The sequence below is a fragment of the Perca fluviatilis genome, chromosome 20, assembly GCF_010015445.1.
Source record: "Perca fluviatilis chromosome 20, GENO_Pfluv_1.0, whole genome shotgun sequence".
NCBI classification, from domain to species: domain Eukaryota; kingdom Metazoa; phylum Chordata; class Actinopteri; order Perciformes; family Percidae; genus Perca; species Perca fluviatilis.
In genome coordinates, this window is record NC_053131.1 from 35112327 (window position 1) to 35134826 (window position 22500).

The 22500-nt window shown below is 47.3% G+C and overlaps 2 protein-coding genes across 2 annotated transcripts in view; both read right to left on the reverse strand.

Moving 5' to 3' along the window:
- The window catches only part of kiaa0586 (KIAA0586 ortholog), a gene marked incomplete at its 3' end in the record, with an annotated part of 47734 nt that overhangs the window by 17859 nt on the left and 7375 nt on the right, over positions 1-22500 (reverse strand). Inside the window, 6 exon segments of the mRNA XM_039785466.1 lie at positions 639-854; positions 1336-1408; positions 4817-5712; positions 6164-6332; positions 17797-17917; positions 21944-22049. Coding sequence (XP_039641400.1) covers positions 639-854; positions 1336-1408; positions 4817-5712; positions 6164-6332; positions 17797-17917; positions 21944-22049 — 1581 coding nt within the window.
- On the reverse strand, positions 12888-15230 carry irf2bpl (interferon regulatory factor 2 binding protein-like). Its single transcript, XM_039785549.1, has one exon. It carries the CDS (start codon positions 15110-15112, stop codon positions 13220-13222), a length of 1893 nt encoding a protein of 630 aa, XP_039641483.1. The 5' UTR covers positions 15113-15230; the 3' UTR covers positions 12888-13219.

A 22500-nucleotide genomic window follows, 5' to 3' on the forward strand; every position in this document is an offset into this window, starting at 1 on the left:
GAGAGAGAGAGGATAGAGAGAGAGAGAGGATAGAGAGAGAGGAGGATAGAGAGAGAGGGATAGAGAGAGGGAAGAGAGAGGGAGATAGAGAAGAAGAGAGGGATAGAGAGAGGGAGGATAGAGAGGGAGGGAAGGAGAGAGAGAGAGAGAGAGGGAGGATAGAGAGAGAGAGGATAGAGAGAGAGAGGATAGAGAGAGAGAGAGGAGGGGTAGAGAGAGAGGGAGGATAGAGAGAGAGAGGATAGAGAGAGAGAGGATAGAGAGAGAGAGAGGATAGAGAGAGAGAGGGATAGAGAGAGAGAGGATAGAGAGAGGAGAGAGAGAGAGAGAGAAGAGAGAGAGAGAGGAGGATAGAGAGAGAGAGAGGATAGAGAGAGAGAGAGGATAGAGAGAGAGGGAGGAGAGAGAGAGAGAGGATAGAGAGAGAGAGGGATAGAGAGAGAGAGAGGATAGAGAGAGAGGGGATAGAGAGAGAGAGGATAGAGAGAGGATAGAGAGAGAGGGAGGATAGAGAGAGAGGGAGGATAGAGAGAGAGAGAGGATAGAGAGAGAGAGAAAGAGAGACAGAGGGAGGAGAGAGAGGGAGAGGGGGATGCTACGTCCATTATTTTAACCTTTACGTTCAAATCAAGACTGACCAGTCTATGTCCAGCTGTCTGTCCTCTTCTTCTTCCTCTCCCCGCCACAGGCTTACTTCCTGTCGTAAGACTCGCCGCAGCAATCCTACTTCCTGTTCCTCTGAGCGCGCTCACTGGCCTCCCCCGACCTTTGTGGGCGGAGCTTTCAGCAGCCCTCTGCTGTGATGTCACCGCCGCCGAGTGTTCGATGGCAGCATCCTCCAAGGACATCTCGGCCTAAACACAGGAGAAGGAAGAGATGCACTGTGGGTAATGTAGTCCCTAGTGTGTCTCTGTGCGTGTGTGTCAGTGTATGTGTCTGTGTGTGTGTGATTATCTTCAGAGAGAGATATATTTGCCTCATTTCTGAGCGAATAATTGTATGTTTTGAGGAAGGAGGAGGAGAAAGAGTCAGAGATGCACTGTGGGTAATGTAGTCCCCAGGTTTTAAAGCTCAGGTTCATACTTCTATAAGTATTTAGTGTTTCTAGAAGACGCTGACCCATGCTGTAATGGGTCTCTGTAAACCTGCCCAGACAGTTTGGGGAGTGAATGCCTTCTGAGGTTCTGTTGCTTTCTCTAACTTTGTATAAGAACTCATTCTGGTCAGAGAGAACTACAACGACTTGAGAGCTTCTGTCTCCACTACGCAGTGAATAAACCTCATCTGAACCAGCCACTGGATTGACCTCCAGGTGTGTCCCAGGTGTTTGCTCACCTGGATGTGTTTGGTTGAAGAGGTGATCCAGGCGTCCACCGTCTTCTTGATCCGGACCTCCTCCGTCAAGTCTCTGCAGAGGAACAGATATATATATATATTTAATTCACTATCACACACACACACACACACACACACACACACACACACACACACACACACACACACATACAATCTCCTGAACTCCAAACTGAATGTCAGAATGGGAACGAAAGGTGATCTCAGTAACGCTGAGCGTGGCCTGGTTGTTGGTGCCAGACGGCTGGTCTGCTCAGTTACTGGGATTCTCACCCACAACCATTTCTACGGTTTACAAAGAATGGTCTGAAAAAGGAAAAACATCCAGGATGCTGCAGTCCTGAGGGGGGGGGGGGGAAATGCCTTGTTGATGCTAGAGGTCAGAGGAGAATGGGCCGACTGATTCCAGCTGATAGAAGATCAACTTTGACTCAAATAACCACTCGTTACCACCGAGGTCTGCAGCAAAGCATTTGTGAAGCCACAAATCGAACAACCTTGAGGTGGATGGGCTACACCAGCAGAAGACCCCCCCGGGGTACCACTCATCTCCTCTAACAATAGGAACATGAGGCTACACCAGCAGAAGACCCCCCCGGGTACCTCTCATCTCCTCTAACAATAGGAACATGAGGCTACACCAGCAGAAGACCCCCCCAGGTACCACTCATCTCCTCTAACAATAGGAACATGAGGCTACACCAGCAGAAGACCCCCCCAGGTACCACTCATCTCCACTACCAATAGGAACATGAGGCTACACCAGCAGAAGACCCCCCCCCAGGTACCACTCATCTCCACTAACAATAGGAACATGAGGCTACACCAGCAGAAGACCCCCCAGGTACCACTCATCTCCTCTAACAATAGGAACATGAGGCTACACCAGCAGAAGACCCCCCAGGTACCACTCATCTCCACTAACAATAGGAACATGAGGCTACACCAGCAGAAGACCCCCCAGGTACCACTCATCTCCTCTAACAATAGGAACATGAGGCTAAACCAGCAGAAGACCCCCCGGGTACCACTCATCTCCACTAACAATAGGAACATGAGGCTACACCAGCAGAAGACCCCCCAGGTACCACTCATCTCTTCTAACAATAGGAACATGAGGCTACACCAGCAGAAGACCCCCCAGGTACCACTCATCTCCTCTAACAATAGGAACATGAGGCTACACCAGCAGAAGACCCCCCCAGGTACCACTCATCTCCTCTAACAATAGGAACATGAGGCTACACCAGCAGAAGACCCCCCAGGTACACGCATCTCCTCTAACAATAGGAACATGAGGCTACACCAGCAGAAGACCCCCCAGGTACACACCATCTCCACTAACAATAGGAACATGAGGCTACACCAGCAGAAGACCCCCCAGGTACCACTCATCTCCACTAACAATAGGAACATGAGGCTGCACCAGCAGAAGACCCCCAGGTACCACTCATCTCCTCTAACAATAGGAACATGAGGCTACACCAGCAGAAGACCCCCCCAGGTACCACTCATCTCCTCTGACAATAGGAACATGAGGCTACACCAGCAGAAGACCCCCCAGGTACCACTCATCTCCTCTAACAATAGGAACATGAGGCTACACCAGCAGAAGACCCCCCCAGGTACCACTCATCTCCTCTAACAATAGGAACATGAGGCTACACCAGCAGAAGACCCCCCAGGTACCACTCATCTCCTCTAACAATAGGAACATGAGGCTACACCAGCAGAAGCCCCCAGGTACCACTCATCTCCTCTAACAATAGGAACATGAGGCTACACCAGCAGAAGACCCCCCAGGTACCACTCATCTCCTCTAACAATAGGAACATGAGGCTACACCAGCAGAAGACCCCCCCAGGTACCACTCATCTCCACTAACAATAGGAACATGAGGCTACAATTAGCACGAGCTCACCAAAATTGGACTGTTGAAGACTGTAAAAATGTTGCCTGGTCTGATGAGTCTCGATTTCTGTTGAGACATTCAGATGGTAGAGTCAGAATTTGGCGTAAACAGAATGAGAACATGGATCCATCATGCCTGGTTACCACTGGGCAGGCTGGTGGTGGTGGGGGTGTAATGGTGTGGGGGATGTTTTCTTGGCACACTTTAGACCCCTTAGTACCAATTGGGCATTGTTTAAATGCCACAGCCTACCTGAGCCTTGTTTCTGACCATGTCCTCCCTTTATGACCACCATGGACCATCCTCTGATGGATACTCCCAGCAGGATAATGCACCAGGTCACAAAGCTCACATCATTTCAGATTGATTTCTTGAACATGACAATGAGTTCACTGTCCTAAAATGGCCCCCACAGTCACCAGATCTCAACCCAATAGAACATCTTTGGGATGTGGTGGAACGGGAGCTTGGTGCCCTGGATGTGCATCCCCCAAATCTCCATCAACTGCAAGACCCTCTCCTCTCAATATGGGACATCATTTCTAAAGAATGCTTCCAGCACCTTGTTGGATCAATGCCACCAAGAATTAAGGCAGTTCTGGAGGAGAAAGGGGGTCAAACACGGTCTTAGTATGGTGTTCCTAATTATTCTTTAGGTGAGTGTATATACACACACACACACACACACACACACACACACACACACACACATACATACATACATATATACAGTATATATACACATATATAGATATATAATGTAGAAGAGGAAAAACAGATCTGTCCCATGTGTTGATTGATTTGGTAAATATGGATGATGCTCAAAGACTGAGATGGCTGTTCACATATGAAACATATAAATTAGCCAGTTATCTAGATAAAGCCTGGAGGAGAGGAAAAAAGCTCTTTATCGAGATGAACTGTAGATGAGAATTTGTTGTTTGTGTGTTGTGTGTGTATATATATTTATGTATATACATATATGTATGTGTGTGTGTGTATGTGTATATATTTGTATTCATGTATTTCTTCAAAAGATTTGTATATGCGACAGGAAGATGTTTGTTAAATAAGTAAGTTTGTGGTGTCTTATAATCCCAGGTGGGATGGGCCAAAATGACACAGAAATAAAACATAACTAATAGACAGGCTTGTTTCATTAGCTACCTGTTAGCAGCCAGCCTGTTAGCATTAGCTACCTGTTAGCAGCCAGCCTGTAATCATTAGCTACCTGTTAGCAGCCAGCCTGTTAGCATTAGCTACCTGTTAGCAGCCAGCCTGTAATCATTAGCTACCTGTTAGCAGCCAGCCTGTAATCATTAGCTACCTGTTAGCAGCCAGCCTGTAATCATTAGCTACCTGTTAGCAGCCAGCCTGTTAGCATTAGCTACCTGTTAGCAGCCAGCCTGTAATCATTAGCTACCTGTTAGCAGCCAGCCTGTTAGCATTAGCTACCTGTTAGCAGCCAGCCTGTAATCATTAGCTACCTGTTAGCAGCCAGCCTGTTAGCATTAGCTACCTGTTAGCAGCCAGCCTGTTAGCATTAGCTACCTGTTAGCAGCCAGCGCCTCCAGCTGGCAGTGCAGAACCTCTCCGGTCTTGGCTCTCCTCAGAGAGTCCAGGTTCTCCTCCAAAACCTTCTTCTGTCTCTGGACCCGACGCAGAACCAGACCTGCCTCCTCCAACATGGACCGAACCACGGGCCTCCTCCGGGGATGCTGGGAGGACTGGGCCTGGGTCTGATGGGGCTGCTGGGAGGACTGGACCTGGGTCTGATGGGGCTGCTGGGAGAACTGGGTCTGGGTCTGATGGGGCTGCTGGGAGGACTGGACCTGGGTCTGATGGGGCTGCTGGGAGAACTGGGTCTGGGTCTGATGGGGCTGCTGGTAGGACTGGACCTGGGTCTGACGGGGATGCTGGGAGAACTGGGTCTGATGGGGCTGCTGGGAGAACTGGGTCTGGGACTGATGGGGCTGCTGGGAGAACTGGGTCTGATGGGGCTGCTGGGAGGACTGGGTCTGGGTCTGATGGGGCTGCTGGGAGAACTGGGCCTGGGTCTGATGGGGATGCTGGGAGAACTGGGTCTGATGGGGCTGCTGGGAGAACTGGGTCTGGGACTGATGGGGCTGCTGGGAGAACTGGGCCTGGGTCTGATGGGGCTGCTGGGCCTGGGTCTGATGGGGCTGCTGGGAGAACTGGGTCTGATGGGGCTGCTGGGAGAACTGGGTCTGGGTCTGATGGGGCTGCTGGGAGGACTGGGGCTGGGTCTGATGGGGCTGCTGGGAGAACTGGGCCTGGGTCTGATGGGGCTGCTGGGCCTGGGTCTGATGGGGCTGCTGGGAGAACTGGGCCTGGGTCTGATGGGGCTGCTGGGAGGACTGGGTCTGGGACTGCTGGGGCTGCTGGGAGAACTGGGCCTGGGTCTGATGGGACTGATTATGTTGGGACTGGGAATGAGACATTTGGGATTGTAAACGGTTTGGATGGGACTGGGAATGTTGGAAAGGTCTTTGAGGGGACTGGGAGTGGGTTTGTTGGGACTCAGTGTGTTGGGACTGGGAATGTTCGATCCAGTCTGTGGGTTGGTGGGAGGGTGTAGTGGTTGGTCGCAGGTCTATGGGATGGTGGTTGGTGGTGGTGGTCCTAGTCCGGTCTCTCGGTGTTCTCTGATTCATTCCGGTGATCCTACTGTGTCCATTGTCCCATTTGCTTCTTTCACTTCATCCTCTCTATCCTACCTACCCACAACTACCTCTCTACCTATCTCTCTCTCTCTCTATCTACCTACCTACCTACCTCTCTACCTATCTCTCTCTCTATCTACCTACCTACCTACCTCTCTACCTATCTCTCTCTCTATCTATCTACCTAACTACCTATCCATCCATCTGTACTCACGTTCATCAGCGTCTTCATCTCCGTCCTCAAACGTCTCATCTCCCTCAGCATCTCATTGGCTCTCCTCGCTGCCGCCTGACTGTGATTGGCGGAGGTCTGCTGGTGACTTCCTGCAGCTGGCTGGGTTGCCGTGGAAACACCAGGAGCCCCTCTGTGATACCAGTCATCTCTGAATCAAACCAGCAGAGAGCAGCAGAGCTCATCAGATCATCCTGTCTGTGTGTGTGTGTGTGTCTGACTGTGTGTGTGTGTCTTTGTGTGTCTGAATGTGTGTCTGTCTGTGTGTGTGTCCGTGTGTGTGTGTGTGTCTGTGTGTGCCTGTGTGTGTGTGCCTGTGTGTGCCTGTGTGTGTGTCTGTATGTGTGTGTGTCTGTCTGTGTGTGTGTGTGTGTCTGTGTGTGCCTGTGTGTGTGCCTGTGTGTGTGTCTGAATGTGTGTGTGCCTGTGTGTCTGAATGTGTGTCTGTGTCTGAATGTGTGTCTTTGTGTGTCTGAATGTGTGTCTTTGTGTGTCTGAATGTGTGTCTTTGTGTGTCTGAATGTGTGCGCGCCTGTGTGCAGTGTGTCTGAATGTGTGTGTGTTTGTGAGCCTCTGTGTGTGTGTGCCTGTGTGTGTGCAGTGTGTCTGTGTGCAGTGTGTCTGTGTGCAGTGTGTCTGAATGTGTGTGTGTCTGTGTGCAGTGTGTCTGTGTGCAGTGTGTCTGTGTGCAGTGTGTCTGTGTGCAGTGTGTGTCTTTGTGTGTCTGTTTCTGAGCCTGTTTGTTTTAATCGTCTTCATATCCACTCAGACTTTATCCCTTTTTCTTTGTCCCCCAAATTCTCAAAGAAGTTGGACGCAGATGATTTAAATACCAAGCTTCTTGTGAAGCGAATAATCTCAATCCCTCGCTTCAGGACATCAGGATTTCATCTTAAAACAAACTGCTCCAGTTGCTCTTTATTTGGATGTAAATTATTAATTATCCAGGATATTGTATCTTAGTTTGGGGCTGAGCAAGCTGTCTGTATCTGTGTATGTGTAGCGTATGGTTGTTATTGTTATTATTATTTTCATAGTCAATTAATCTGTTGATTTTTTTCTAGAGCTTGGTCTATAAAATGTCAGAAAATGGTGAAAAATGTGGATCAGAGTTTCCCAAAAAGCCCAAGATGACGTCCTCAAATGTCTCTTATTTGTCCACAACTCAAAGATGTTCAGTTTCCTGTCACAGAGGAGAGAAGACACTAGAACAATATTCATATTTAACACGCTGGAATCAAAGATTAATTTGTGGCGATTAATTTAAGAGTTGACAACTAATCGATTAAACAATTAATCTTTGCAGCTCTAGTTGTAAATAATGCCGTTCGGTCTGTGTGTGTTTTAACATTGTGTATTTGTGTTTATAGGACCCCTGTATATTGTATTGTATATATCAGTGTCCCCCAGCTGTGTTTATCTCGTACATCTGGACTTCTTGTATTTACATGTTCCTCTTTGATTTCACACTTTTGGCAACGTAAACGTGTGTTTCCCGTGTAAATAAAGCTACTTTGAATTGAAGGCGAGGAAAGGAAAGGAGGGAGGGAGGGAGGGAGGGAGGTGTCAGAGGGGGGAGTGAAGTGAGGCATGCTGGGAGAAAGATAGTGCTGACATCATCGTCTATAAATGGAGTCGCCGCCAAAAAGATACTCTGTCTCTGCCAACGCTGTTACACAGACACACACACACACACACACACAGACAGACTCAGGCAACACACACACACACACAGACACACACACACACACACACACACACACACACACACACACAGACAGACTCAGGCACACACACACACACACACACACACACACAGACAGACTCAGGACACACAAACACACACACACACACACACACACACACACACACAGAGACAGACACACACACACACACACACACACACAGACTCAGACAGACACACACACACACAGACACTCAGACACACACACACTGTGGCGTCTCCTTAGGAAGCACCCTGGAGTCCCCACAGTGTGTGTGTGTGTGTGTGTGTGTGTGTGCATTAGCATGCATACTGTGAGCTGCTGCACTGAGTCAAGGGCACCATAACCATCACTGTCTCTCTCACACACACACACACACACACACACACACACACACACACACACACACACACACACACACACACACACACACACACACACACACACACACACACACACACACACACACACACACACACACACACACACACACACACACACACACACACACACACACACACACACACTCCCAGGTGTGTGTTGTTGCTCAAAGAGAAAAACTGCAATGCAGCAAAAAACCAAAACTCCCAAAAGTACTCAGACTACTACAATAATACAGCTACTAACAAATACTCCTGTAAACAGTACTGAGACATACACCCTAACCAGTGTAGGGCTGGAGCGATATTAAAGTAATTAATAGGGCTGGACAACGATTACAAATTTTAATCGTGATTAATCGCATTGTTATGCGCAAAATCCAATAATGAATTCAAAAGTAGTGTATAGTATACTTTAAATGTTCTGCCATATGAACGAAAGTGCCATAACATTAGTTCAAACATTTTCAAAATAAAAGCCTGTGATCAACAGACTTTTACAACAATAAAAGAAATAATAAAAACAGCGTTAATGCGCGACAAAATAATTGTCGGCGTTAATGAATGAATGAGTTAACGCGATAATAACGCGTTAACTTGCCCAGCCCTAATAATAAAGTTCAGACAGAAACTCTGGGACCCTGGGTCCCCCTGCGGTGGTATGGGGGGCGGCTCTAATCCGGGGTTTTCTCTCGGTTTGTGGAAGACTTGAGGTCTTGTTGTTGTGTTGTTGTTGTTGTAGTTGTGGGTTTAAAGGGTTCTTCCTTTAAGAAGATGAAAGGTTTACATGAAATAATAATCATTTTGGAGCGTTATTATCTCCATATCTGTCTTAAAGGTTGGAGAAGCTAGAGAAGATATTACATAAATCAAAATACTTAAAGCTAAAGAAGTCAGACTACAATCAGATACACACACACACACACACACACACACACACACACATACATACATACACATATATATACATACATACATACACACATACATACACATTATATATATATGTGTATGTGTGTATGTATGTATGTATGTATGTATGTATGTATGTATGTATATATATATATACACACACACACACACACACACACATATATATACACACACACATATATATATATATACAGAGACACACACAGTCTAAAACGTTGAAGATATGACATAAATAAGATAAACTCTCCAGACTTTAAAGGGGAAGTAACACGAGAGTTATTAGAAATGGCCCAAACTGCACAGCACCCCTTCACCATAAACTCTCCAGACAGCCCCCCCCCCCTTACCATAAACTCTCCAGACAGCCCCCCTTTAAAGGAATACGACACGGTTTGTTGAAATAGGTCTTATCATGGTCTCCTCTAGCTGTAGATAGGGGGGGTCTCCTCTAGCTGTAGATAGGGGGGGTCTCCTCTAGCTGTAGATAGGTGGGGTCTCCTCTAGCTGTAGATAGGTGGGGTCTCCTCTAGCTGTAGATAGGGGGGGTCTCCTCTAGCTGTAGATAGGTGGGGTCTCCTCTAGCTGTAGATAGGTGGGGTCTCCTCTAGCTGTAGATAGGTGGGGTCTCCTCTAGCTGTAGATAGGTGGGGTCTCCTCTAGCTGTAGATAGGTGGGGTCTCCTCTAGCTGTAGATAGGTGGGGTCTCCCCTAGCTGTAAGATGTGGGGTCTCCCCTAGCTGTAGATAGGTGGGGTCTCCTCTAGCTGTAGATAGGTGGGGTCTCCCTCTAGCTGTAGATAGGTGGGGTCTCCTCTCGCTGTAGATAGGTGGGGTCTCCTCTAGCTGTAAATGGGTGAGGTCTCCTCTAGCTGTAGATAGGTGGGGTCCCCTAGCTGTAGATGAGGTGGGGTCTCCACTAGCTGTAGATAGGTGAGGTCTCCTCTAGCTGTAGATAGGTGGGGTCTCCCCTAGCTGTAGATAGGTGGGGTCTCCTCTAGCTGTAGATAGGTGGGGTCTCCCTAGCTGTAGATAGGTGGGGTCTCCACTAGCTGTAGATAGGTGGGGTGTCCTCTAGCTGTAGATAGGTGGGGTCTCCCCTAGCTGTAGATAGGTGGGGTCTCCTCTAGCTGTAGATAGGTGGGGTCTCCCCTAGCTGTAGATAGGTGAGGTCTCCTCTAGCTGTAGATAGGTGGGGTCTCCTCTAGCTGTAGATAGGTGGGGTCTCCCCCTAGCTGTAGATAGGTGGGGTCTCCTCTAGCTGTAGATAGGTGGGGTCTCCCCCTAGCTGTAGATAGGTGGGGTCTCCCTCTAGCTGTAGATAGGTGGGGGTCCTCCCTAGCTGTAGATAGGTGGGGTCTCCTCTAGCTGTAGATAGGTGGGGTCTCCTCTAGCTGTAGATAGGTGGGCCAACGCATTTTTTGTGCATGCATTGTTTTAGTCCGGTGAAACACCGGCAGCGCTGCCGCTAGTTAGCTTAGCATAGTGAATGGAATCCTATGTTGCCGGTTAGCATGTTGTGAGTAAAAGTGAGCCAACAAAAGACAAAAAAACAACATAATTACACTGAGACAAACAATGCGTTGGCCCACCTATCTACAGCCAGGGGAGACCGTGATAAGAACTAACGGTGGCGTATTCCTTTAACATAGACTCTCCAGACAGGAAATGTCTGCAGAGATTTCAAAATAAAGCTCCGTGTGTTCAGTCAGAAACAAAGAAAAGTTTCATACCAATGAAATTTATTACAACTGACTGAGCTCCAAGGCACGTTACAAAATCAAATGTTCATCTGTTCATCATGTTCAATCACAAAATACCTAATTATCTAAAAGTCTAAAACAGAAAGACCCAAATCGGACATGTAAAGAAGAAAAACTAATTTATTGCAGTAAAAAAAAAATAAAAAAATCTTAAATTATAAAAAGAAATAAAATCACAAAAATAAATTACAGTAAAAAGAATCAAATTTAAAAAAAATCTAAATTAAAAAAGGATCTAAAAAAAAAATCAAATACATAGTTAAAAAATTCATTAAAAAAAATAAAAACTTAGTTTTTTTTTTCGACAATGACGGTTGTGTCTGAGTGTGTCTGTCTGTGGGTGTGTGTGTGTGTGTGTCTGTGTGTGTGTCTGTGTCTGTCTGTGTGTCTGTGTCTGTCTGTGTGTGTGTCTGTCTGTGTTGTGTGTGTGTGTGTGTGTGTGTGTGTGTCTGTGTCTGTCTGTGTGTGTGTGTCTGTGTGTGTGTGTGTGTGTTGTGTGTGTGTGTGTGTGTGTGTCTGTGTGTGTGTGTGTTGTGTGTGTGTGTGTGTGTGTGTGTGTTAGTGTGTCTGTCTGTGTGTGTCTGTTTGTGTCTGTTTGTGTCTGTCTGCTTGTGTGTCTGTGTGTGTGTTGTCTGTCTGTCTGTCTGTGTGTGTGTGTGTGTGTGTGTGTGTGTCTGTCTGTCGTCGGTGTGTGTGTGTGTGTGTGTGTGTGTCTGTCTGTCGGTGTGTGTGTTTTGTGTGTGTGTGTGTGTGTGTGGTGTTGGGTGTGTGTGTGTGTGTGTGTGTGTGTGTGTGTCGGTGTGTGTGTCTGTCGGTGTGTGTGTGTGTGTGTGTGTGTGTGTGTGTGTGTGTCTGTCTGTCGTGTGTGTGTGTGTGTCTGTCGTGTGTGTGTGTGTCTGTCGGTGTGTGTGTGTGTGTGTGTGTGTGTGTGTGTGTGTGTGTCTGTCTGTGTGTGTGTGTGTGTGTGTCTGTGGTGTGTGTGTCTGTCGTGTGTGTGTGTGTGTGTGTCTGTGTGTGTGTATGTCTGTCGGTGTGTGTGTGTGTGTGTGTTGTGTGTGTGTGTGTGTGTGTGTGATGTTTTGTTGGAAGTCAAGCTGGAAAATTACAAAACCCTTGTGTATAGGTCCGTCTTCTTGTTAAAAGTTCCCCGTTTTCCCGCCCAGACCTTATTAAATGGATTATTTAAGCTTCACTTCTCTCTGAATCTGTCCGTTAAACACAACATCACTGTTCACACCCCCGTCACCTCCCCCACGACACTAACACGCCGAAACATCCACACGTAGAACATTTAAACGTTACAGCTCCGTCTGTCAGCAGAGACACACACGGCGGATGCTCATCATTACATCACACAGTTTAATAATTTAGAAAAGACTCAAAGTTCTGTTGTTGCTGCTGACAGACTCAGATTATTATTCTAAGAGTCTGACAACGTTATGGGATGGATCCCTACAGAGATAGAGCTTTTAGTTAAAGAGTAAAATCCTTTTAGTTTAACATGAAACAGCCCCAAAATCACCATCACCAAACTCCACCAGACTCCATGTAAATAATCAGGACTTTTAGCGTGTATAGAGCCAGCATATCTCCACCAGACTCCATGTAAATAATCAGGACTTTTAGCGTGTATAGAGCCAGCATATCTCCACCAGACTCCATGTAAATAATCAGGACTTTTAGCGTGTATAGAGCCAGCATATCTCCACCAGACTCCATGTAAATAATCAGGACTTTTAGCGTGTATAGAGCCAGCATATCTCCACATGTAAATGGATGAATTAAGGGTTAATTTCAACCAAACCAGAGTGGTGATTGTTGGAACAGTGGAAAGATGAACCAAGACGGCTTTTGGTAGTTTTATTTAGTTACTGTCCACTTTGAATGAAGTGTGTTTTACGATGATAAAAGTCCTGATTATTTACATGGAGTCTGGTGGGTGATGGTGATGGGGGATTTCAGGGCTGTTTCACGTTAAACAAAAATGATCTTACAGTTACTCTTTCTTACTTCTCTTGATTAATACAGGATGAATTTCAAAAGATGATTATTTCCATCAGTCAGTCACAAAAACATGGAAATATAGGGTCCAGGTTGAAAAAAACAAAAACAAACCTTAAAGTTACCATTTAAGATGAATTATCTCCACTGACAGAACGTGTTGAGGCTCAGCTGCAGACTGTTTCACATCAGTGTGTTCCTGAAGTGAAAGCAGACAGAAAGTCCTTCCTCTTCTTCCTTCTCAGGGGTCTCTCTCCTTCTTTACCTTCACATCTCCAGCCAGGATGGTTGCTATCTCCCCCTGCATGAAGGCCCAGGGCACGTTGGAGCCGACCAGCGGGCACTTCTCCCCGCTGGGGCAGTATACCTCGCCAGAGGCTCCCTGGGCCTTGATGCTCTCTCTGGAGCACGGGAAGCAGAACTTGTGGTTCGGCGCAGAGGGACACTGCACGAAGTGGGTGTCTTCTAACCGTTCGTGGCAGATGGTGCAGCACAGAGGCCCGCTGTTCGCCATGGTGGGGGAATCGGGCACGTGCTGGTCCTGCTGTGGCGTGGCGGTCATCCCGAGGTCTCCGTTGCGCGAGGAGAGGCGCCTCTGTCCGGACACGGAGGAGCCAGGCGAGGAGACGGGACTGCTGCTGCTGCCGTTGTTGTGTCTGGAGGAGGAGGTGGTGGAGTGCACAGAGTCTCCGTCCTTGTTGTTGGGGGAGTGCTGCGCGTTCACGAGCGTGTCCGCGACTGACATGAGCGCCGCCATGGGGGACTGTCCGTTCTGCAGAGGAGGAAGAGGAGGAGCGGCAGCGGCGGCGGAGGGATCTGGGGGCGTGGCGCGGCCGGAGGGGAAAGAACCGGCCGCCATGGAGAGTTTGAGCGCTTCGGTCTGGCTGTTGATCCACTGCTGTCTCTGCTGTTCCTCCTCCGGCTCCGGGGACGCTCTCCTCTTCCTCACGCCACCTCTGGCGCCGCCGCCGCCGCCGCTCCCGCTGCCTGACGCCAGAGCTCGGCCGGGCAGCACCAGGGAGGTGGGCAGCAGCGGGAAGCTGCTGTCGACGTAGGGCTGCGGCAGCATGTCTCCCCCTACTCCCTCCTTAAAGAAGCGAAGGGACTCCGGTAATAAATCCCCCAGCAGGCGCCAGTCCCCCGAGCCGTGCTTCTTCTCGTACTCCAGGTATTTAAACCCAGAGGACAACCCTCTCCCGAAGTCCTTCATGCAGTCCTGGTACATCTGCTTGGCCACCCCCGAGGCGCTTGAGAACACGTTCCCGGAGCCGCTGGGGTACTCCACGAAGATCTTCAGCTCGTGCTCCATGCCCGGTTTGCACACGGCGTCGAAGGCGAAGACTCTCCCGAGCAGCGCGTGGTCCTTCTTGAAGCGCACGTCGAACGGGATACAGCCGGATAAAGCGACCAGCGTGTCCCTCACGGGCTTGGGTTTGCCGGCCCACTCGTCCTGCCGGTTCCGCAGGCTGTCGCTCAGCTCGGCCAGAGTCTCCACGTTGCGCTGCTTCTCCTTCAGCTCGCGCTCCTGCTGCTCAGTTTCCCGCTTCGTGCCGGGCTCGCCAACCGCTGAGCTGTGCGGCGCGGCTCTTCCGTGCGATGCGGTCTGAGGAAGCAGGCTCGGCGGCACATTCATCGGTCCCGGGGCCGGCACCAGCCCGCCGTGGGTCCTGCTCCTCGAGTTCGGGCTCTGCCGGCTCGAGTTCGGGCTCTGCCGGTTCAACTCGGGCGGTCCTTCGTTCGATTTGAAACCGTTGGGCGCGCCGAGTCCGTTGGGCAGCCTGCTGTAGTCAAACCGAGCCCGGTTATCGGCGCCGAGAGAGTACCGGTCCACGCCAGGCTGCTGAGGCTGCCCCACCGGCTCTTTCCCGCTCAGTAACAGCGCCTGGCTCTTCGCCACGCCGGGCTGCGGCTGCCCCGGTGCTCCCGTGGGCGATCGTGCCTCCTGGAAGCCGTGAGCACGCTTCAGGTGGCGGGTCGTCTCGATGACAAACTCGATGCGGTCCGCGCCCTCGTAGTTGACGCAGCCGCGGCACACGGGCTCGGTGAAGTCCCAGATCATGGCCCAGGGCATGCGGGGCAGGTCGCACAGATAACATGACTGTCTGCGGGACGAGGAGAGCTGGGGGGAAGACATGTCTTCCCTCTGCCCGGCTCCCTCCCTCTCTCCTCTCTGCTCAGAGCTCGGAAACGACGCCGGAGAGGAACGGACTGCAGTGGCTGCTCTGCTCTGCTCTCAGGTTATTGTTCCTGCTGCTGCTGCTGCAGCTGAGAGGAGAGAGGAAGGGAGGGGGGGGGAGGGTCTGCGCTGTTTTTTTTTTCTTCCTCTGCATGCCTCCAGAGAAGCTGAGGAATTTTGGATAGCGTACCCCTCCCCCTTTCTAGGAATGCCACCTGGTAGAGTAAGTGACGTAATCGCAACCCCCCGCCCTTCACACTGCAGCTTATGACGCCACTATATGACGATAGACCTACAGAGATAGAGCTTTTAGTTGAAGAGTAAGATATAGATATAGAGCCAGCATATCTCCACCAGACTCCATGTAAATAATCAGGACTTTTAGCGTGTATAGAGCCAGCATATCTCCACCAGACTCCATGTAAATAATCAGGACTTTTAGCGTGTATAGAGCCAGCATATCTCCACCAGACTCCATGTAAATAATCAGGACTTTTAGCGTGTATAGAGCCAGCATATCTCCACATGTAAATGGGTGAATTAAGGGTTTATTTCAACCAAACCAGAGTGGTGATTGTTGGAACAGTGGAAAGATGAACCAAGACAGCTTTTGATAGTTTTATTTAGTTTCTGTCCACTTTGAATGAAGTGTGTTTTACGATGATAAATGTCCTGATTATTTACATGGAGTCTGGTGTAGTTTGGTGATGGTGATTTCGGGGCTGTTTCATGTTAAACTAAAAGGATCTTACTCTTTAACTAAAAGGTCTATCTCTGTAGGGATCCATCCCATAATGTTGTCAGACACTTAGAATAATAATGTGAGTCTGTCAGCAGCAACAACAGAACTTTTAGTGACTCTAACTGCTGCTGAACATTAGTCCTGTAGGGTTACATTACAGCCTGGTTCTGGTTTAATACTGGACCAGGTTCACAGATTGTTGTTCCATCAGACACACACATGGTCCATGGTGGCTTTGAAGAGAGCCCAGATAATAGATATAAAACCCACTGATTATGGAGAAGGAGGTCATACAACCACACCACTGTCTCTTTAATACAGACAATAATCTATAGATGAATTGGTGAACTGGTGTTCTGCTGCAGAGACATGAAGGAAAAACACATCTGTGTGTTGCTAGGCAGATTTCACCCCTCTCTCTCTCTCTCTCTCTCTCTCTCTCTCTCTCTGTCTCCCTCTCTCTCACACAGACACATGCTGATGGATACTGTGTGTTGCCATGGAAACGCGCCTGGCAACCGCGCTGCGAGGACGTGAGGAAGCAGCAGCCTCGTTCGCTCCGACTCTCTCTCGCTCTCATTGATACGATTGAAGAGGCGAGAGGAAATGGGAGGAAGGTATGGCAAACCGTCAACAAGCTGACTGGTAGAAAACAGAGCTTAAAATGAACACTGAACGAGTCACAGTCCCACCATCGTATCTACAGAACTAAACACCTTCTTTCAAGGCTCTGTTCATGAAATAATCCAACATTTTAATTCACCTAGCTACTCTACTTGCACCTAATTATGTATGCTGTGCATTAATTATGCACAGACGATTTTTCACCTGCAACAAATAACTGAAACAGACGTAGCAAATACCATCAGTGGCTTAACAGATTCTAAGGTCATGGATATCTACGGCCTTAAAAGGCACAAAGAGACCCTTATACAGCCTATTACACATTTAATTAATCAGTCCGTAAGACAATCCATTGTGCCATCAGCATGGAAGTTGGCCCTGGTCACACCCAGTTTTAAATCAGGTGAAAGATCAGATATGGCCGATTATCGGCCAATCAGTATTCTGCCTTTTGTTTCTAAAATATCTGAGAAATGGGTGGCTACATTACTGATTCAACATCTCAATAAAAGCAATAATTCAGTCCACTCTATGCAATGTGGGTTCAGGGCCAATCACTCAACAGAAACAGCCAACTGTCTGTTTTTGGAAAAGGTTAAAGGATACCGAGATAGTTCTTATGTTGGTGCTGTCGTCCTAGATTAGGGATCCACCCAAATGGATTTTCTTGAGCCGATATTTGGAGCTGATACTGCTTTTGCTCCCTCAATTTACATCCTAAAAATGTAAACTCTGCCACACTGGATTTGTTCTCAGAATCTGCTCTGCCATTTCTTTATAAATAATAACCAAAAAACACAGATCAGAGTCACTTCTGCAACCATCTGACATTCATATATCACCCGAATTATGTGTGCAGTGTGCATCGTATGTAGGGCTGGGCTACAGAGAAAATCAGATATCACGATATTCTTGACCAAATAACTCGATATCGATATTGTGGCGATATTCTACGGTTGACTATTAGTGCTTTAACAAAATATCTTCAGACTTAGATTTTAGATCAATAATCATCAGTAATTTGGACATAATGCCTACAGACTGCACGTCTCTATGTTAGTCCTATGTCACCTGCCTAGAGACTGCAGATGAAAAGTGCTATATAACTACTTATTTTTACTAATTCTGGCATATTTACTTGGTGTTTTTATACAACAATGTTTATAAATATGCATAAAACACACACAGAGACACACACACACACTGCAGGATTCTGTCTCTGTTTAACAAAACGGTCACGCTCGCACCCAAAGAAACCCCCTCCCCCCTCCTTCACCTGATTTGCTCTGGCCGTCGGTCACGGTGGGGTGTTGCCATGGCAACTGGGCCAGTCTCCACGGAGGCGGCGGGAGCTCTGGTTGCCGAGGAACCTTGCTTCTGGTTGCTAAGGACATTTCCTGACGGAGAGAGAAGAAAGCAGACATTAAAAAGACATTCAGCGCGTCTGAGTGAGCCACAGCCTGCTGGAGTATCTGGGGCAGAGGTCAGAGGTCAGAGGTCAGGGGGATTATAGAGGATTATTGTTTTGATAATGTGGAGTCAACACTAGCTATGTTTCCATCCACACGTTTTTATCTGAATTAAGTGATCTTGAATGAAAAGTGTCGTCATGGAAACGATCGACTGAATTTCATGAATATCGACTCAAAGGAAATCCGTTCGGTCTCATCAGATTTTCTCTTGATCGATATATATATATATATATATATATATATATATATATATATATATATATATATATATATATATATATATATATATATATACGGCTTATGGAAACGTTATTTGCCGAATAAATTAATGAATTGTGATGAAGTTTTAGGTCATTTTATGGTTGCAACCCGCCACAAAACGAAGAAGAAGAAGAAGAAGTTGTAGTCCATTTCCTCCCAGTATTTCCTCTCTGTCTGCACACATGACAGGCGTCAAAGACAGATGGAAGAGGACCAACGAGGAGACGAGAGACTTTATGAATTTAATACTTTTTATTAAGTATACTTTAATAATTATTAAATTCTTATACTGCACTATCAATTTTATTCTTGTCTTTTAATGTTTTAATTTGTTTTTTAATTGTTTTCTAACTGCTCTTTAATGTTTTATGTAAAGCACTTTGAATTGCCCTGTTGCTGAAATGTGCTCTACAGATAAAGCTGCCTTGCCTTGAACACATAGTACGGTGGCCCTGAGAGGCCACAGCATGCAACAATAGGACAACACAAGTCTTATTAGTGCGTGCTGTGGCCTCTCAGGGCCACCGTAACATAGCATTCATTGGGACTACCTTCTAGAAATTTTGAGCAATTTATACAACTTTGTTTACAGTAAAAAATGACCGCCATAGGAAATAAATGGGAAAAAGTATAATTTTCATCCAGGAGATGAAAGACATCTCCACACACACACACACACACACACACACACACACACACACACACACACACACACACACACACACACACACACACACACACACACACACACACACACACACACACACACACACACACACACTCCAACAACTACCCCCACAACAACACTCCTGTGCTTGTGTACCCATTCACAGGTGCAAAGCTTCCATTTGCAAGGGACACTGCACCATGACTGCAATTTGTGCATGTGAACCACCAATGTTCTCACACACATGCACGCACGCACACACACAGAAACACAAACACACACCTACAGACAGACACACACACACACACACACACACACACACAACACACACAGAAACACACACACACCCTCAGACAGACAGACACACACAGTTCTTGTTGCCATGTTGCCACTTGTGCATGTGAACGACCAATGTTCGCACACAAATGCACGCACACACACATCGTAGATGTTAATGTTCTAATAAGGTTATTTTACAATAAATGTTCTATTAAAAATACTTTTTGTCATTTTTATTGTCAATTATGTTAGAATAAGAGCAGTTGGACTGGACAGTTGGAGCAGCAGGGACTGCAGATGGAAAGTAGTTATTTTAACTAATTCTGGCATATTTACATGGTGTTTTTATACAACTATGTTCATAATATGCATGGTCCCTGTCAAATAAATCAATAAATGAAAAAATAGAGTTAAAACTGTCAGGTCAAATTTGACCAAAAACAGTAAATGAAGAGGGTTAGCAACACACACACACACACACACACACACACACACACACACACACACACACACACACACACACACACACACACACACACACACACACACACACACACACACACACACACACACACCGTAGTAAAGCGAGAGAAGAGAAAGAGAGATACTAAAAATAGCCTGCAGCTGCAAACAGAAGCACACACTGATCTGTTCTGCTGCATCAGAGTGTGTGAGCTGGGTGTTTCCACGGCAACAGCACATCCCATCATGCGTCAGAGAGACGCCGCCGCCACCTGCTGGTCGCAACGCCTCATAACCTCCGACTGTCGGCAGAGACACTCAGCGCTCTGAGGCTGCGTCAGTGGCCCAAATCTGAGTCAGTAGTGTGAACACTCAAACTGGAGCTAGACCACCTCCATATGTGGTCCCGAATCAGTCTGAGCTGGTGTCTCCTGTAGTCCTGCAGGGGCAGGGCATGAAATTAATCTGAAGGTTGGTGGTTTGATCCCTGACCCTGCAGTCCCATGTCCAAGTGTCCTTGGGCCAGACCCTGAACCCCGAGTTGCCCCCCCGATGCTGCTCCATCAGAGTGTAAATGTGTGTGAGTGTGTGTGTGATGGAGTGTAAATGTGTGTGAGTGTGTGTGTGATGGAGTGTAAATGTGTGTGAGTGTGTGTGTGTGATGGAGTGTAAATGTGTGTGAGTGTGTGTGTGATGGAGTGTAAATGTGTGTGAGTGTGTGTGTGATGGAGTGTAAATGTGTGTGAGTGTGTGTGTGTGATGGAGTGTAAATGTGTGTGAGTGTGTATCTGATGGAGTGTAAATGTGTGTGAGTGTGTGTGTGATGGAGTGTAAATGTGTGTGAGTGTGTGTCTGATGGAGTGTAAATGTGTGTGAGTGTGTGTGTGTGATGGAGTGTAAATGTGTGTGAGTGTGTATCTGATGGAGTGTAAATGTGTGTGAGTGTGTGTGTGATGGAGTGTAAATGTGTGTGAGTGTGTATCTGATGGAGTGTAAATGTGTGTGAGTGTGTGTGTGATGGAGTGTAAATGTGTGTGAGTGTGTGTGTGATGGAGTGTAAATGTGTGTGAGTGTGTGTGTGATGGAGTGTAAATGTGTGTGAGTGTGTGTGTGATGGAGTGTAAATGTGTGTGAGTGTGTATGTGATGGAGTGTAAATGTGTGTGAGTGTGTGTGTGATGAGCAGGAGGCTCCTTGTCCAGCAGCCTCAGTGTGTGAATGGTTCCTGTTCTATGTTAAGAGCTCTGAGTAGTCCTTCAGACGAGAACAGAGCTTTATAAATACAATCCATTTAACACTACCAATCCAATGAGAATTGAGTGACTCAGATGCCTAACTGTCGGTAAGCAGGGTACGCGGTTGCTTACAGGCCTGGTCCAATCAGGGGCCCGCATCACTGGAAGACATTGATTGACAGCTGGGGCTCCCTATCACATTTTCATTACTAACACAATCCCACACCTCAGACCATCAACACACCTCAGTGTGTGTGTGTGTGTGTGTGTCCCAGCCCAGGATAGGACATTAACTAACAATGTAAAGATCAATATGTTCATATTTGATTCATTCAATAAATTATTATTTTGTGTCTTAAATCCACCAGCTGTTTTCATATTAGACCAACATCATCATCCTGAGCCTTTCTGGTTCCTAGGAAATCTCAGCCCAGAGTAATTAATTAATAGTAATAATTATTATTCTCCCCAAAACAAGTTTCCTTTTTATTAATTTTTGTATTTTTAAGAACTATACAAAAAAAGTTGCAACTTTTGTGCAACAACTCATGTGTTATGGTCCACATCCACCAGAGTTATGTTCTTGTTGTTGTGGTGTGTGTAGGCTACTCCTGATGTTGTCCCCTCATCTCTTATATGCGGTGGCCTAACGAGCCAACACCAGACCCCCCCCCCCACTACAGCATGTGATGACGCAATGTCCATGAGTAGGCTACCATGAACAGGACAGATCATAGAGACCCAGCAAGTCCTGTTTTTCACCTTTATGAGGCAATTATGAGGTTTCCAACTGCACATGAAGGCAGCTTCATCTCCACAAAAAACTTTTGGAAAAAAAGCAACAAAGACTTAGTTTCCTGTACGGGACTCTCACACCGCTGTACAACCCTCTGATTGGCCACCGCAGACTGTCTCCAAAAGTCTCTATTTTTTCTTTTTCTTTCTCTTTCTTTCTTTCTTTCCTTTCTTTCTTTCTTTCTTTCTTTCTTTCTCCGCTGCGTTTCTTTCCAGCCCCCAAACTGTCTGGAGAGACTCCAGAGGTGTTTACCTGCAGCGTCCGGCAGGTGAGTGACCTGCAGACCTGAAGCTGTGAGGTCAGAGGTCACGGGGGCGTGGCCTGTCACCATCCGGAGGGCCGACTCCAGCAGCTGGCTCTGATTGGAGGAGAGGAGAGCCAATGAACGATCAGAGACAGACAGAGTCAGGTAGGGCTGACACAGACACACACACACACACACACACACACAGACAGACACAGACACACACACAAACAGAGTCACACACAGACACACACAAACAAACACACACACACACACACACAAACAGAGTCACACACAGACACACACAAACAAACACACACACACACACACACAAACAGAGTCACACACAGACACACACAAACAAACACACACACACACACACAAACAGAGTCACACACAGACACACACAACACACAGACACAGACACACACACAAACAGAGTCACACACAGACACACACACACACACACACACAAACAGAGTCACACACACACACACAAACAAACACACACACACACACACAAACAGAGTCACACACAGACACACACAAACAAACACACACACAC

Bases quoted from the DNA above. Each gene is read 5' to 3' on its own strand.
- irf2bpl (XM_039785549.1), bottom strand. From the start codon at position 15,112: ATGTCTTCCCCCCAGCTCTCCTCGTCCCGCAGACAGTCATGTTATCTG.